General features: G+C 31.3%; 1 protein-coding gene across 1 annotated transcript; it reads left to right on the top strand.

The window, feature by feature from the left end:
- Window positions 1–9,595: 9,595 nt before the first annotated feature.
- LOC141535587 (uncharacterized) lies at window positions 9,596–15,384 on the top strand. The gene is made up of 6 exons (XM_074255541.1): window positions 9,596–9,811; window positions 10,634–11,364; window positions 11,437–12,236; window positions 12,352–12,633; window positions 12,710–13,657; window positions 13,988–15,384. The coding sequence occupies exons 1-6, from the start codon at window positions 9,596–9,598 to the stop codon at window positions 15,382–15,384; spliced, it is 4,374 nt and encodes a 1,457-aa protein (XP_074111642.1).
- The last annotated feature ends 932 nt before the right edge of the window (window positions 15,385–16,316 follow it).

Here is a 16,316-nt window from a genome sequence, read left to right as displayed (position 1 = left end):
TTGGTCGATGTCACGTCTAGCTGTCAAATTTTCGCGTACAATTACCAAAGGTGTTCTCCAATTTCGTGAAACGCCGCCCCACACCATAACTGATCCACCGCCGTAGGCAACGACTGACGGACAAAGTTCTGGCGAAAACGTTCTCCACGACGGCGCCAAACGAGAGGACGTCGATCGTTGCCATACAGATTAAAACGAGACTCATCAGTGAATAAAACATTTGTCCATTCCCTCAAGTTCCAATTTCGATGATCGTAAGCATACGCTAAACGAGCTCGACGATGTCTTGCTGTCAACAGGGGTACACGATTAGGATGTCGTGCGTGTAACCCAGTTTCACGAAGACGATTGATGATTGTTCGAGAGCAAATGTTTCGCACTTGATGCCGTCGTCGCTGTTGCTGTTGTTGTTGCTGTTGTCTGCGATTGGGGAAGTTTCGAGCGACAATATTCGCATTGACGAAAGGTTGTCGTCGAACTTCTCTAACAATTGTTCGATCATCGCGGGCATTAGTGACTCGATGGCGACCTTGTCCGGGGCGACGATGATATTGATTCGTCTCTTGGTATCTGGTATAAGCTCGAGATACGACAGATTGACTTACACCCATCCGGATAGCAACTGCATGTTGAGTGTAACCTTCGTCGACAAGAGTCACTAACCGAGCGACTTCCACCTCCGATAAATGTCGTCTAACCATGATTAAGAATCAAAAGTCAGAAATTTTCAATTTTGACCAAAAAATTAAAAAAATTTTTTTAGCGCAGAGGGATTAGTTTTGAAAAAACTGTTGAATGAAGCGATTTGCTAAGGATTCACAAAAAGAAAAGAAAAAAAAACTCCGAAAAGCGTATGAAAAAATCGAAATTCGATTGGGGGTATTAACTTTTTTATTAATTTAATTAAAAGGAGATCAGTAGAATCAAGGAATGCAGCGGTGGAAAGGTGATAAAAATCATTGGGCGATGGTTTTTGAGTTTCCTTAACTTGTTAAAAAAATTTTTCCAAAAAAATTTTTTTTTAATTTTTTTCGAAAAATTTTTTTTTTTGAAAATTTTTTTTTGAATTTTTTTTTTTGAAAATTTAAGCACTTTCTGGAACAAAAATGTGGAAAAAGCTCGAAAAAACAATTTTTTTCTCATTTTTAAAAATTATGAGCTTTTCAGAGCAAAAACGTGATCCTTTAATTTTTCAAAAATTCGATCAAGTGAAACAAAAACGGCTGGCTGGATTAATTTGATTCTGTGTAGGGTTTTGTGGACATATTGAACTGTAAAAGGCACACTTAACATTAGTGGTTTCCTCAATATTTTCGATCCAGCGCTTGATTTTCCAAAAAACCACTAAAAGCCCTTTTTTTGTTGCATTTTCAAATTCATGTGACGGAAAGAAAAAATTCTTTTTCGAAAAAACAATGGACAGTCGTTAAGGGGAATTCATTCAAGTTCTTGAAACCCACCTTTAACTTTCTGTGCGATCATTGGTTGCTGAGATATCGATAATCAAAGAGAAAAAGATCCTTTTCCATTTGAAGACCGATATCTCAGCAAGGAGTGGACGTATCAGGGTGTTTAAAAAAAGAAATTAAAGCTAAATGAACAAAGTATCCGATCCTTATGGTGGTTAAGCTAAAAAAATTTTTTCCACGCCCGTAGACCAAAAAAAAAACTAAAAAAATTTTGAGAATTTTTTTGTTGCTGGTTTTTCTACGATTACTCAGAAACCGCGGAGGCTACGAAATTTTGAAGTTCTAATCCAAAAACTAGACACTTGGAGCTACAATTTCCTTTTTTTTTATTTCCTGTACGACCATTTCTCTCAAAGTTACGGCCTGTTGAAAACTACCGAAAAATTTGGAATTTTTTTTTGATCCCTTAATTTTTTCCAGTAGTGTATTATATTGATAAATATATTTTTAATTGATATCAAATTAATTATCAGAAACTATAGCGACCCAGATTTTTTGATATTGAACTTTTTTCGATGCCAAATCCAACCGCCGTAGAAAAAGTAATAACACGAGAGCTTACGGAAATTTCGATAGTAGATGAAATACTCGACTTATAAATCACTATATATAAAAGTCTTTCTTTATATCCACTAGTTAGCGTTGCAGTACTTCTATATTTAGATATCGTTATCGTCTTACTGTACAGTTGCAGTCATTGATGACTGGTACACACTAAATAATAAAATATGATAGTTTTTATTACTAATTGCTGATAGATAAGAAAATAATAAAAACATGCCGATGGCTATTTCGTCAATAGAGAATAAATTTATACTAGGAATTCAAATTGCGCGCGTACACGCGCGCTTCAATCCTAACCAATAAGAAATCAGGGTCCATGTTTTCGATACTAAGCTAACTTCATTCTACCATTTATTTTAGTATATATAGGAATATAGGATATTTTTGTTAATCCTATTTTAAATTTACTCCAGCATCAAATGAAAAGTGAATAGGGTGCCAAGAAACACTTCTTAGCCGAACACTCTTTATGCAAAGTGTCAAATTGTCTCTATATCTAGCCTGAATCAAGATAATTAAAAAACTGCTTACCAAAACCCAGCGATACAAAATGACCGCTGGTAAAATGACTGCTGGCAAAATGACGAAATAAGAAATAAATATTTAACACACAATTTGTTGACGCAATGACGCCAAATATTTTACTGTGTACTTCTTGAGTAAAATAAATAAATAAAATAATTTTTATAAAATCATATGAATTATCATTTCTTCTTATTTAAAACAAAAGAAAAAACACGCAGTGGAGCATAAAGCCGCAACAAAATATTCGTCTAAAAATGTTGTGGGTTTTTCGATAAGTGACGAAGAAGAGATAACGAGCGCTGCTAACACTCAATCAGGCTTGCAATTGTATATGGTTTTGTTTGATAATAATCGTAATCGCAACATAATTATCGTTCTATAGTTATTATTATTTATCACAATATGATTTTTATGCATAATTTTTTTGTTTAAATTCTGAAAATCTCGTTTTTGTCGAAATCATGATTTTCAAGCGAGAGTAGAGCATACCTGCGCGCTTCGCGCTTAAGGCATTCAATATTAATATTAATAATAATAATAATAATAATAATAATAATAATAATAATAATAATAATAATTATAATAATAATCATTATTAATATTAATATAATTTTATTGATTATTATTATTGTTATTACTATTACTATTATTGTTATATAAAGTAAGGTTTAAACAGACCGCGCAATGAATAAAAATATCGCGCATGCGCAGTAAGAACCTTTTTGAAAATCATATATGTGTGTATAGTTACAGTAAAAAAATAATTTAAAAAATTATAAAAGAAAATTCGATCAAAAAAACGTTTTCTCGTAATTGAACAAAGAATATTTAATATAGATTGAAAAAAAAATCCCTCAGATATTATTATATTAAGAGCCACATCTAAGTTTAAAATTTTAAAATTATTTATTGAAGAACGAAAAACAAACAAACGATAAATTTGCCGGGTCTATCACGAACAAATGCAGAACAAATGATTTAACAAAAAGAGTTTAAAAATGTATTCATTTCTACTAACTTAAAGAGTTCTTTGCTGTATTATTATTACTTAAAAAACCAAACTCAGCCCCCGAAAGATTTAGTGTATAATGACGTCATTCAATTGTGAAATGATTAACTGTCAGTCACATTTTTTTAATAATGACATAATAATGACAACAGGTGCCGCGGTCAACAGATTATTACATTTTTTCTCAGTGACGCCATTGTTATTATTATTATTTCTTGTCATTCGATATATTGGCGGATTTCGAGTAACATGTAAGTACTTTTTATTTACGCAATTAATCTTAATAATATAATTTAAATATTTTTACTAACAATATAGTAATAAAAAAATTGATAAATTGGTTCCATACATTAAATAATTAAATTTTAATAGTGGAACTTATTCCTGTTTGTTTTCGATTACTTTACATTACGGTTAGGTTTTTATTCTTAATTATTATGTTTACATAAAATTATTGAGTTTTTGAGTTTCTCAAATTTTATTTACGTTATAAATGGAATAATAATGTGTGATTTTCCTTCTATTTCAGCTTAATATCCAGCACAATGGTTAGTGACAGAGGTAAGTAAGCAAAAAAAAATAAAAAAAAAAGAGTAAAATAATGAAAAACAAATATTAATCTAATTAAATTTCTTTTTTTCAGACGAATTTAACCAAAATCTCGAGGAGGCGAGAGAAGCAGCGCAGCGTGCTGCTGATCGCTATTATTCATTGGTCCATCAGATGAACGGTCAACGTTCATCTCATGGACGAATGAATAATGTCAATCAGCAGCCACTGATGCCGGAAATGCAGCTGATTCGGCTACCACCGCCGCCACCACCAGCTGGAGAACAACAACAACAGCCGCAGCAACAACAACAGCAGCCACTGCTGCCAGAAATGCCGCAACAGCAACAACAGCAGCCGCAACAACAACATCAGCAACAACAACAACAGCCGCAACAACAACAACAGCCGCAGCAACAACAACAGCCGCCGCCTCTGCTGCTGGAAATGCCGCAACAGCAACAACAATGGCCGCAACAACAACAATGGCCGCAACAACAACAATGGCCGCAACAACAACAACAGCCGCAGCAACAACAACAGCAGCCACTGCTGCCAGAAATGCCGCAACAGCAACAACAGCAGCCGCAAAAACAACAACAACAACATCAGCAACAACAGCGGCAACAACAACAACAGCCGCAACAACAACAACAGCCGCAGCAACAACAACAGCCGCCGCCTCTGCTGCTGGAAATGCCGCAACAGCAACAACAATGGCCGCAACAGCAACAGCAGCAGAATCAACAGCAGCAACAGCCGCAACCGCTGCTGGAAATGCCAGAACAGCCGCAGCAACAGCCGCCCCAAGCTACTCGTATGTTATTAATAAAAATTCACATTGAATATTATTAAAATAAATTTTTCAATAATTAATTAATTATTAATTTCAATTTTTACAGCCCGCCATCTTTCAGCTGGAAAACAGCGAGAGTTGAAGCATGGGGGAGGCAAGAAAGGGCGTGGCTGGGCAAATCGGCGGGGCCAAGGGCGCGGTCAGGGGAGACTATACCCCAGGGGGCGGGGAAACCGTCCCGTCATTCACTACAATTATTATTAATAATTATATTTTTTGCCCTCCGGGCGAAAAGTGGTAACTTTTGTTGCGCTGCGCTAAACAAAGTTGCCCCTTTACGCCTTCGTTGGACAAAAAAATAGTATACAGCCCTAAGGAAGTAAAAAAGAAAACCTCAGATCACATATTTGTTGATCCCGGCTCCGCCTCGGCCAACAATTACATGTGATCTAAGGCTTTTCTTATTTTCCTTCCCGAGGGATGTAATATACTATTATAATAGTATATTACACACCGAGGGAAGTAAAGTAAAAATGTCTCAGATCACATGTAATTGTTGGCCGAGGCGAAGCCGAGGTCAACAAACATGTGATCTGAGGCTTTCTTATTTACTTCCCGAGGAGTGTATGCTATGCTATTTTTTTGCTCGACAAAAGGCAGAAAGTGGTAACTTCGTTTAGCGCAGCGGGCCGAAAGTTGACGCTTTCTGCCCGTCGAGCAAAAAATATAATTATTATTAATGATTAATGATAATTATTACTATTATTACTACTACTATTATTACTATTATTATCATTATTATTATGAATATTATTATTATTATTATTATTATTATTATTACAATAATTACTACTATTATTATTATTATTATAATATATAATATATAATATATAATTAATCAAATTTCTGTTTCTTAATTTATTTTACCCGGAATTCAAATTTCTAACGATGTGGCTACAGGCACCGCAAATGAACGATCGGCTCCTTATACGTGTGATATTTTTTAAATAAAATATGAATTTCCCGGTATTTCGTGGCGCTGCGTAGACATTCGGTGCCGTATCGTTCACTTACTGTGCCTTTAGCCACATCCAATTTAAGTTCCTCATGGTGTCAAGTATACGTTTATATCCGAAATTTCAATCATCATTTCAATTGGATACTTATAGCTGCAGTTAGGTGGCACTGTATCGTTAACAATCTAAATCGCGAGAATTTGAATTTTTTATTGAGTCAAATATAAATTTATACACAATTCCAGTCATTATTTCAATTGGATATTTGTAGCTGCATCTAGGTGGCACTTTATCGTTAACAACATATATTTTAAGATGATTTATTTATTTTGACGATTTTGAGCGTTGTGAGAGCTTCTCAAAACACGTTTTTAGTGTCTATTCAATTCGAAACTTTACTATCATCGTTAGATGAAGCCGCAACAGAATAAGTTACATCATTCAAAAAACGCGCTTTTTCTGAAAAAAATTGATTAAATCTCAAGACTAAGCGCAGTTTGTTTTTACTGTATTTATTTCTGATCTGGTGTTCAAATTTATGCGGTAGTTTTATCACATTACATTAGTCGGTAGATGGGTGAACTAAACCAGTGCCGTATTAAGAAGAATTAACTTACAGATTTCACCTGATAATTATGAAGTATTCATTTAATAGACGGCAGTCAAATGCTCATGATTGAATTCAATTTATTTTTGATGAAAATTTTGTGGCCATCTATTTTTATCAACTTTCTTCATACGGCACTGGTTTAGTTCACCTGTCTAGTAATGAAAAACTGATAAGATGAAATTACCCAGTTCAAAGAGGGCACATTGTCGCCGACCCGTAAAGTGTTGAGTGAACTTGGTTCGACTGAACACGCTCATTGTCTTTACTTAATTATTAAGTAAGAACTTCTATCTTCGAAACACACCCAACCAAATTATGATACTTCGGGCTATAGTGCGCCACCTATCTGGACAAATATTTATTCATAATTAAACTTAATGTTGCTTTCTAATGTCGGTTTATGACCCTTTCTTATGGTTATGTTTACTGTTATGTTTACAATTGTACGCATTAATTTAATTATAAATTTTGCGTTGTATTCATTAGTTTAAAACTTTAAGTAAGTGTCTTAGTTAAATTTGAGAATTATAACAATATAAATTGATAATATATATTGATAAATCGTTATTATTTACGTAATAATAATTATTTATCAAAATATTATTATTTCTATTGTTTTCATTGTCAAATTTTTTCATTAACTAACGGTGAATTATATCTATTCAACGTTCATAAATTGAAATTTTCTAATTATTTCTTACATAAAGTTTGAACTAAAATAATTTCCGGCTTCTAAAAAAATTTGTCTTTTTTTTAAGCTTGAATTTTTTTGTCCTTAGTTAAGTTGGGAAGTAATTAGAAATTTTCTATTTTAAATAATATTAACAAAACAAAATAATAAAAAAAAAACGGTCTGCTGTGCGACTGGCTTAATAAAAAAAAAAACGGTCTGCTGTGCGACTGGCTTAATAAAAAAAAAACGGTCTGCTGTGCTACTGATTTACTTAATTTAAAAACGGTTTGCTGTGCGACTGATTAATTAGATTCAAAAACGGTCTACTGTACGACTGATTAATTTGAAAAAACGGTCTCTTGTGCGATTGAATAATCTAATGAAGAGTTCTCTTGTGCGACCAATTTAAGAAATAAATTTATTGGGACGTACTTTTTCATACTTAAATATCAATTTTATTCAAGTCAATAAAGTTGAAGGTGTAATTGAGTTATTTATTGTACCTTAAAATAACTGTATAAGCCTTTATTATTATTATTATTATTATTATTATTATTATTATTATTATTATTATTATTATTAATTGTAAAAATTTGATTAATAATTAAATTTGGGATTTATAGTTGAAAATTTTATTTTTATCCTTATCCTGTATTTTTTACTTTACCGATTTTTGTCATTACCTTATTAAATCAAAAAATGTTTCCTCTCACAGAATCGGACTATTCTATTATTTCTTGTAATCAAATATTAGAAGATCAGCATATAGATCAATTTGCCTTTCTTCTCCACAAGCAATTTAATTATTCTTATCAACCTTCTTTGTATGTACAATATCCTGATTTAATCGAAAAATTAGACGTCAATCGATTACATATTCAAATTCTACACAGCCGTGACACAGAGTATGCTTTCAACGAAAATGATAAATATAGTACTGATCATTGGGTTTGTAGTTTTGTGATACAAAAAAATTTATATTTTCGATTCAGCAAATAAAAAACAACTTCACAAAAGTCACCAGACATTTTTAGAAAAATTATATCCCAGTTTTGAATTTAACGCAAATACAGTTGAATTCCCTGATGTTCAAGGGCAACCAAATAATTACGACTGTGGAGTTTATGCGATAGCATTTGCAACTTCTTTGGCTTTAGGAGAGTGGCCAATAAAAGCTTCATTTCTATATGATCATAATCAAATGCGCCATCATTTAATTAAGATATATCAAACTAATAACATATCTAGTTTTCCAAAAATCAATACTGAAAAAAATTTAAGTAAACCTATTTCCAAAGCAATGAAAGAAAAAAGTATCAACATCATTAACTATTGCAAAGTCTTTCCAGTTTTGAATATTAATAAGAAAACTATTACAAAAATAAATCAAGAGCCGAAAAATTTCAATGGTACAGAAAGTAATTACTCGTCAATTAACATAAGAAAAAGAAAAAACGACACAATGCCGGTAAATGATTATGAATTATCTACAGTTAATATTAATAAAAATCCTTTATTCAGCAAAATATAGAAATAAAAAGTAGTACAATTACAGAAAAAGAGATTTAACAACAAATGAACGACGAAGAAAGATTAAATCAACTTTAAATGAAGAATTACCAACTAAAAAACGTAGAAATATCAATTACAGGTGTTCCTTACCAGTATTGAATGACAAGTATCTAAATATGGTTGTATATGGAGATCAACTGCAGGATGAACATATGTATCAATTTAAATTAATTCTAGCTGACTGTTCGAATTACTATGATCATCGTGACACATTATATTTAGCAAGACCTGAAAATATTGAGCCTGTGCCACCGTTAAAAAACCATATTCAAATATTGTACAGTATTGATAAACACTGGATATGCTCATATTATGATACTAAAAAAATATATATTTATGATTCTTTGAATAAATTTACATTAAATGAAGATCAAACCTTATTTTTGAGACATTTGTATCCTCAATTCAATATCAATGAAAAATCATTAATTTTCATGAGAGTTCAACACCAACGTAATGGCACCGATTGTGGGGTATTTGCCATTGCGTTTGCAATATCTTTATTATATAATCAAAAACCTGAATGCATTGTCTACGAACAGAGTCTCATGCGTTCTCACTTGGCTAAAATATTTCAAACAAATACAATTAATCACTTTCCGACTACTGACCATAGAATAACGTTAAATTTACCGTCTTTAAAAGAAGTAACAAAAAGAAATCATCGAATATACAACTTACGTCTTAGGCGCAATAAAGCATTGATGAAAAAAGATCAAAGTAAATTGTTGCACAACCATCGTAACAATGATATAAATTCAAATAAAAATCAATTATCGACAAAACAATCGGAAATAAGAAAAATTAAATTAATGTCATTGTATAATGGTTTAGAAATTTCTAAAAACTTATCTGAAGAGATAAAAAATTCTAAGGACTTGTCAGATGAGATAATAATTAGTGTAACAGACGGTGATTTTATCAATAATTTAATACCAAAACAAGATTCATTGTCTCATGATAATAATAATTTATGTACAGAAACTAAATCTGTTGATAGTAAGAAAATTCTAAAACAAAAACTATCGGTAACTAAAAAAATCGTAGCAAAGTACCGTCGAGAGAATGCAAGAAAAAATTTTATTAAAATAAAATCTTCTGAATATTACATAAAGAAGTTAGCTTTAGTCATAGATGGGGAAAGCGTTGTTGAAAAACATTTAGAAGCGCAAAGAATCATCAAATGGTGTATGTGTCAAAGAAAAATATATATGAAATTATTAACAGATACTTTGCATATTTTGAAAAAGAAAGCTGAATTCCATCTTTCACACCTACCTTTCGATTCTTCAGCAATTACAATAGATGAATATAAAGCTATATGTGGTCAATCTCTCCATTACCCAACTACAGAACCTTATTTTTACGAGACATCATATTCATTCGCAACAATCGAGAATCAACCTATTTCTATGAATAAATTAGGTCAATCTACAAATATACTACCTTTATTGAAAGATGATCATGCAAAAAAAAAGTGGCTTTGCAATAATTACTGCCGAGCTAATATGGAGACGGAAATGTATGTACGGTATAAAAACTTTCTTGAAAAATTAAATACACGAAATTTGAATAATTTTCAAACATTTTTGGATCAACTGTTTATATATCATTCAATTGATGATGTAGTGGATAAATTAGGTCATTGCAATTTTTGTCTTACATCTTTTGATTCATGCAATTCAGAATTCTTATGCATTGAGTTATTATCACCTCATTTTCCTTCTGTTCGATATATTAAACAACTTATATACAAAATAAAAAGAAATTTGATTGACTTGAATCATCTAGATACGGCATTAGAATCAGGCGATTTAGAATTTTTAATAAATGTTACAAATAAAATGAAGGGAGAAGGAAAAATATTAGATAAAGATCAAGACGGGTTGTGCTTGAATGAAGATAAATTACAGACTGAATTGAAATCAGCTTTTACAGCTTTTACAAAACGATCTTTAGATTTACCTCGATTCAAATGCATATCTTGTCAAAAACTAGTTTTCACAAAAGATGTTATTGAATTGAGTAAATTGTGTCAGCCTATCTCAAATGAAATATGGAATAATTTAATTAACTTTATTAATGAGCAAGATAAAACTATGAATAGCGATTTTATTTGTAAATATTGCTTACAAAAAATTCGCTCTGGATCTATGCCTCCAACTTGCTTACTAAACAACATGTATGTTGGAAAAATTCCGAATGAAATTTTTGCATTAAATGAGTATGAAAAAGTACTTATACAGCGAGCAAAAGCATTTCAAGTCGTTCAAAGATTAGGAACTGTTGCTAAAAAAAATTTACCTCATACTATGCGAATACAAAAACTCAAAGGTCAAACATTTCATCTTCCCTTGCCAATAGAAGAAACACTAAAAAAAATTTGTTCCACAACTGATCCGCTGAATAAACATCATGAGTTGTATATTGTAATGCGTAGTATACCTACAAAGTCAAATGTTATATGGGAGAAAATGGTTAGCTTAGAAAATGTATTCAGAGTATTGACATGGTTAAAGAGAAATAATACTCTTTATTCAGAAATTGAATTACCACAATGTCCTCAAAATTTACGTGAATGGTTAGATTCAAAAAATATTTCATTCCAAATTGAAATGACTGAAGATAAAAATTATGAAAATACAATCAACAGTGAAAAAAATGATAATGACAATACTCCTATCAGTATGGAACAAGAAAAAAATGATATAGTTAGTAAAGAAGAGATTCTTGATGATAATCAAAACGTTGAAGAGTTAAGTAATAAGTCAGAAGATAGAGAAAATAAAGGACTGAGCGGAGATAGTATTACTAAAGAACATAGCTATACTAAAATGTCATCTGTCAGAGACAAAAGCATAAATTCTAGTGATCATACTTACAGTAAAATATCATTGTCAACAAAAGACAAAGAGACTACTGATAAAATTGATATTCAAGAAAGTAAAAGTGAAACACCTCAACATCAAGCTATGATTACTCAAGTATTAAATCCAGATAGTTCTCAATATGCACAATACACTATATATCCGCTTCACGATAAAAGGAAGAATGATACTTCAACAAATATGTATCAAATGTTAAAAATTAATGAAAAAGCATTAAATAATCGAATAAAAACATTAGACTTACAATGTTTTCCAGATTTATATCCTTATGGTAAAAACGGTCAATGTGAAGAAAGAAATGTACCTCTTACTGCTTTTGAGTATATTAAACCAAGGTTAAAATCTGCTGATTCACGTTTTCGCCTGAACCAACAATATTTATTCTTTTTATTAAATGACGCTAACATTCGACAGCTTGGTGCAGGTGTTTATCATACGCTAAATATTACAAATGCTCGTGAAAAATACACAGCGAAAAGTTATTTGAAACATCTCAAAGATGGTCAGTTAGAAGCAAATTTAACAACTCTGTTTGCTCGACTTCGAAATTCAGAACAATTTTGGAGTAAGCCTAGAAATAATTTGGCATGTATGACACGTCATTACGGACCTGCAACATGGTTTTTACTGTCAGTCCTGCTGAATGGCTTTGGGATGATTTAATTAAGTATATAAAAAAGAAATTAATGCTCCACACTTTGATAAACTATCTGCAAGTGAAGTAATTGCAGCTGACCCAGTGTCAGTTTCAAGATTTATTGACAATAAATTTCAAGCTGTTCTTGAATTCATCAAGTCAGATAGCCAACCTCTCGGTCCACTTAGTCACTACTTTTGGCGCCGAGAATATCAAGGTAGAGGAATTCAACATTTTCATTTAATACTTTGGGTAGAAGGTGCTCCAATAATGGGTATTAACACCAATGAAGAAGTCGTTGAATTTATCATGAAATACGTAACTTGTAAATTACCAGATAAAAAAATATCACCAACACTTTACAGACGCGTAACTACACATCAACAACACAATCACAATAGTTACTGCTTACGAACAAAAAAAACCAAAGTCTGGTAAAGTAAGTAAAGCCTGTCGATTCGGATTTCCACGGCCTGTTTCTGAAAACTTTGTACTTCGTGATACTGCTACTTCAATAGCTGGACGTAGAAACTTAAAAAGTAAAAGTCGACTATATGATCTTCCTCGTAATGAAAACGAAGTTAATATTAATGATTACAATCCATCAGTTTTATCTGTCTGGGAAGGAAATATGGATATTCAATTTATCGGAGAAAAATCTACGATACTGACACAATATATCACAAAATATGCTACGAAAAGAGAAATAACTAAATCATCAGAAACAATCAACGAAATTAACTCAACCAAAACTTTACCTCAGCTTTTGTGGAAGATTGCGTTTCGTAGTTTGACTCACAGAGAAGTCGGAGCTCTAGAAGCTGCTGATACTTTATTGGGCATTTCTCTACATGGTACAGATTCAGAAACTATTATTAAATGGTTAGATGTCCGAATGATAAGAAATAGAAAATTAAAAACCAAAGCAGAAATTGAAGAATTAGAGCATAATGATCCTGAATCAACTGAGATATTTTGTCCTTCATTAATTGATGATTATTACCCTAATCGTCCTAAAGATTTAGAAAATTTATGTTTGTATAATTTCGCTAAATGGTCCGATATAACTAAGACAGAACCAAAAAATAATCTTAATGAGTATTATGAAATACGTCCAGGATTATTTTTGAAAAAACGGTTACGAGGTTACTTAATTAATCATTTTAGATATAATATTGCAAATCGACCAGAGGATTATTTCTACTCATTGTTATTATTATTTCAACCATGGCGTAATACAGATGAGCTTAAAAATGGATTTGAAACTTACACAGAGTCATTTACTCATCAGCAGTATATGCTTCAACAAGCTAATGATTATCATGAATACAATGAAGAAATTGAAAAAGGTTTAGAATACATAAAAAACTTGATTGAAAATAAATGTAATAATGACGATGATAATAATGATAATTCACAGAAAAAGTCATCAAACTGTGATGCTGCAGAAGTACATATAATCGCTAAAGAAATTAATGATGCTGCACAAAAACATGATAATAATAATTGTACTCTAGCTGATATGATTAATAACATGAACTCTGATCAAATAAAAGTTTTTGAAAAAATTAAAAATAATGTATTATCTGATAATACAAAATTAAGATTGTATGTAAGCGGAGAAGGTGGTACAGGAAAAAGTTTTCTAATTAATGTAATAAAACGTTGGATTAGAGAAGAATTGAATCAAGAAACAGTTGTAACAGCCCCTACTAGTATTGCTGCTTTCAATATTAATGGATTGACTATACATCGAGTATTTCAATTGCCTGTCGAACATGGTTTCACACCATCTTATACGCAATTATCTGACAATGTGTTAAAAGCATTACGTGATCAGTTACAAAACACAATGCTGTTTATCATTGATGAGATATCAATGGTCTCAAATATTACTCTGATATATATACATTTAAGACTAGTAGAAATTTTTGATGTTGATGATTGGTTCGGAGGTAAACATGTTGTTGTTTTCGGAGACTTACTCCAACTCCCTCCTGTACATGAAAATCCAAGTTATGTCACATTATCATCTCAAGATGCTGAAAAGTATGTTGGGTCAATGTGTAGTGTTAATTTATGGACCGACTTATTCTCTTATGAAGAATTACGAATTAATATGAGACAAAAAACTGATAATATTTATGGTCAGCTGCTTTCTCGAGTACGAGTTGCTTCTATGACTAATGACGACATCAAATTATTGGAGCAGAGAAAAATTACTATAGAACCGTCTCTTTCGTATAATGAGAAATTACATGAAATATGTAATTACATTGATAAATTGCCGTCGGATTCAGTCTGTTTAGTACCTACTTGTAAGCAATGTGATTTAATAAATTCAGTTATGACGAGTAAAATTTTTTCTGAAGAAATTATACTGACGGCTCGTGACCACATAGATTGTAATAAATCATTGATAAAAAAAGTATCCGAGACTTTAAATAAAATAGAAGACAATGCTAGTCAATCAGCTGGACTTGCTAAAACTATAACAATAAAAATTGGTGCGAAAGTTATGTTACGTCGAAATATTGATGTTACTCTTGGTCTAGTAAATGGTGCTATTGGAACAGTTAAATCAGTCTCCAAGTCGATTGATGGGAGTGAAATAAAAGCTATCAATATAGACTTTGGTGCAGATACCGAATACGCTATTGAGAAGATTAAAGTAAAATTTCAATTATTTGAAAGAGCTTTCGTTGTAAGAGAACAATTTCCATTATGTTTGAGTTATGCAGTAACTATTCATAAGAGTCAAGGTTTAAGTTTAAAAAATGCCATCATTGAAGCAGGAAACACCATTTTTAATGTTGGTCAAATTTATGTAGGCCTATCTCGTATAGCAGAGTTACGTGGACTACATTTAATCAATTTTGATCCTCATTCCGTTAAAGCAAGCTCTTTAGCAATTAAAGAATATAATCGTTTAAGAAAAATTTATAGGTCTGATTTACCTACCATACCAATTCCTAATACACGTTGGCAAAAAGTATGGGACATGATTTGGGCAGTTGAAGAACATTCTATTCAAATTGAACCCAAAAATGCGAAAAAAGCTTCTCTTAGTTTATGAGATTGTCGAGGTATCGAAAACTGTGATAACGTTTCCGATGGTCTTAATTCAATTATTCAATGTATGTTTAATAATACAATAATTAGGACATTATTAATCAATCATGGCCTAAAGAATCAATTTGTCAACAATAAACTTAGTAATTTATTTAGCAAATATAATAATCGCGAATTACTTCTAAAGTCCAGTGACATTAAAGAGTCATTAATAGAGCAGCCTTATTCTATAACAAATAACGATCCTGTATCAGTATTTCTTAAAATTTGTGATGATAATTGTGATATTAGAAATTTAGTACAATTTAAATTAGAAATTAATGATCGATGCAAAACATGCAATTATTCTAATTCTTACAGTATACTAGAAAATGTATTACATGTTTCAATATATGAAGAGAAAAAAACATTTGAACTACAAGAATTAATTGATTCATCATTTGGATATTGGTTTACTAATTTCAAATTTTGTGAAAATTGTATAGAAGTCAAAGAAACGCTAACAAAAATTTCATTAAATTCCTTGCAACAGATATTAGTTGTGAAGTTACATGTACCCATCAAAGGAAACAATAAATTAATAAATAGGAAAAAAGGGTTTATAAAATCGGTACCCAAAGCAAAAATATCAATATGTAATACAAACTATGTTGTTGTAAGTGCTATATTTAACTCTTCAAAAGATGGTAATTCTGAAAATCATCATGTTGCGATGATTAAACATAATTTATCATGGATCCAAATAGATGATGAGATTGTACAATCAGTAAGATGGCCTGCGAATTCTAAAAGTGCTTACGTATTTTTCTTACAAAAGAAGTTAATTGAAAACTTGAGGTACACCGAAAGAAAGAAAGTCTTAAGTCAAGCGTAAATTTTCTTTAATCAAAAAAATCTTAAGGAAGATTGAAAATTTCTTGAATGAAGTTAATTTTT

The sequence above is a fragment of the Cotesia typhae genome, unplaced genomic scaffold (assembly GCF_013202065.1).
Source record: "Cotesia typhae breed Kobodo isofemale line unplaced genomic scaffold, CoteBio_Ctyphae scaffold_141, whole genome shotgun sequence".
NCBI classification, from domain to species: Eukaryota; Metazoa; Arthropoda; class Insecta; order Hymenoptera; family Braconidae; genus Cotesia; species Cotesia typhae.
The sequence above is the reverse complement of the archived record's forward strand: the minus strand, read 5'-3'. Positions and strand labels throughout refer to the sequence as shown.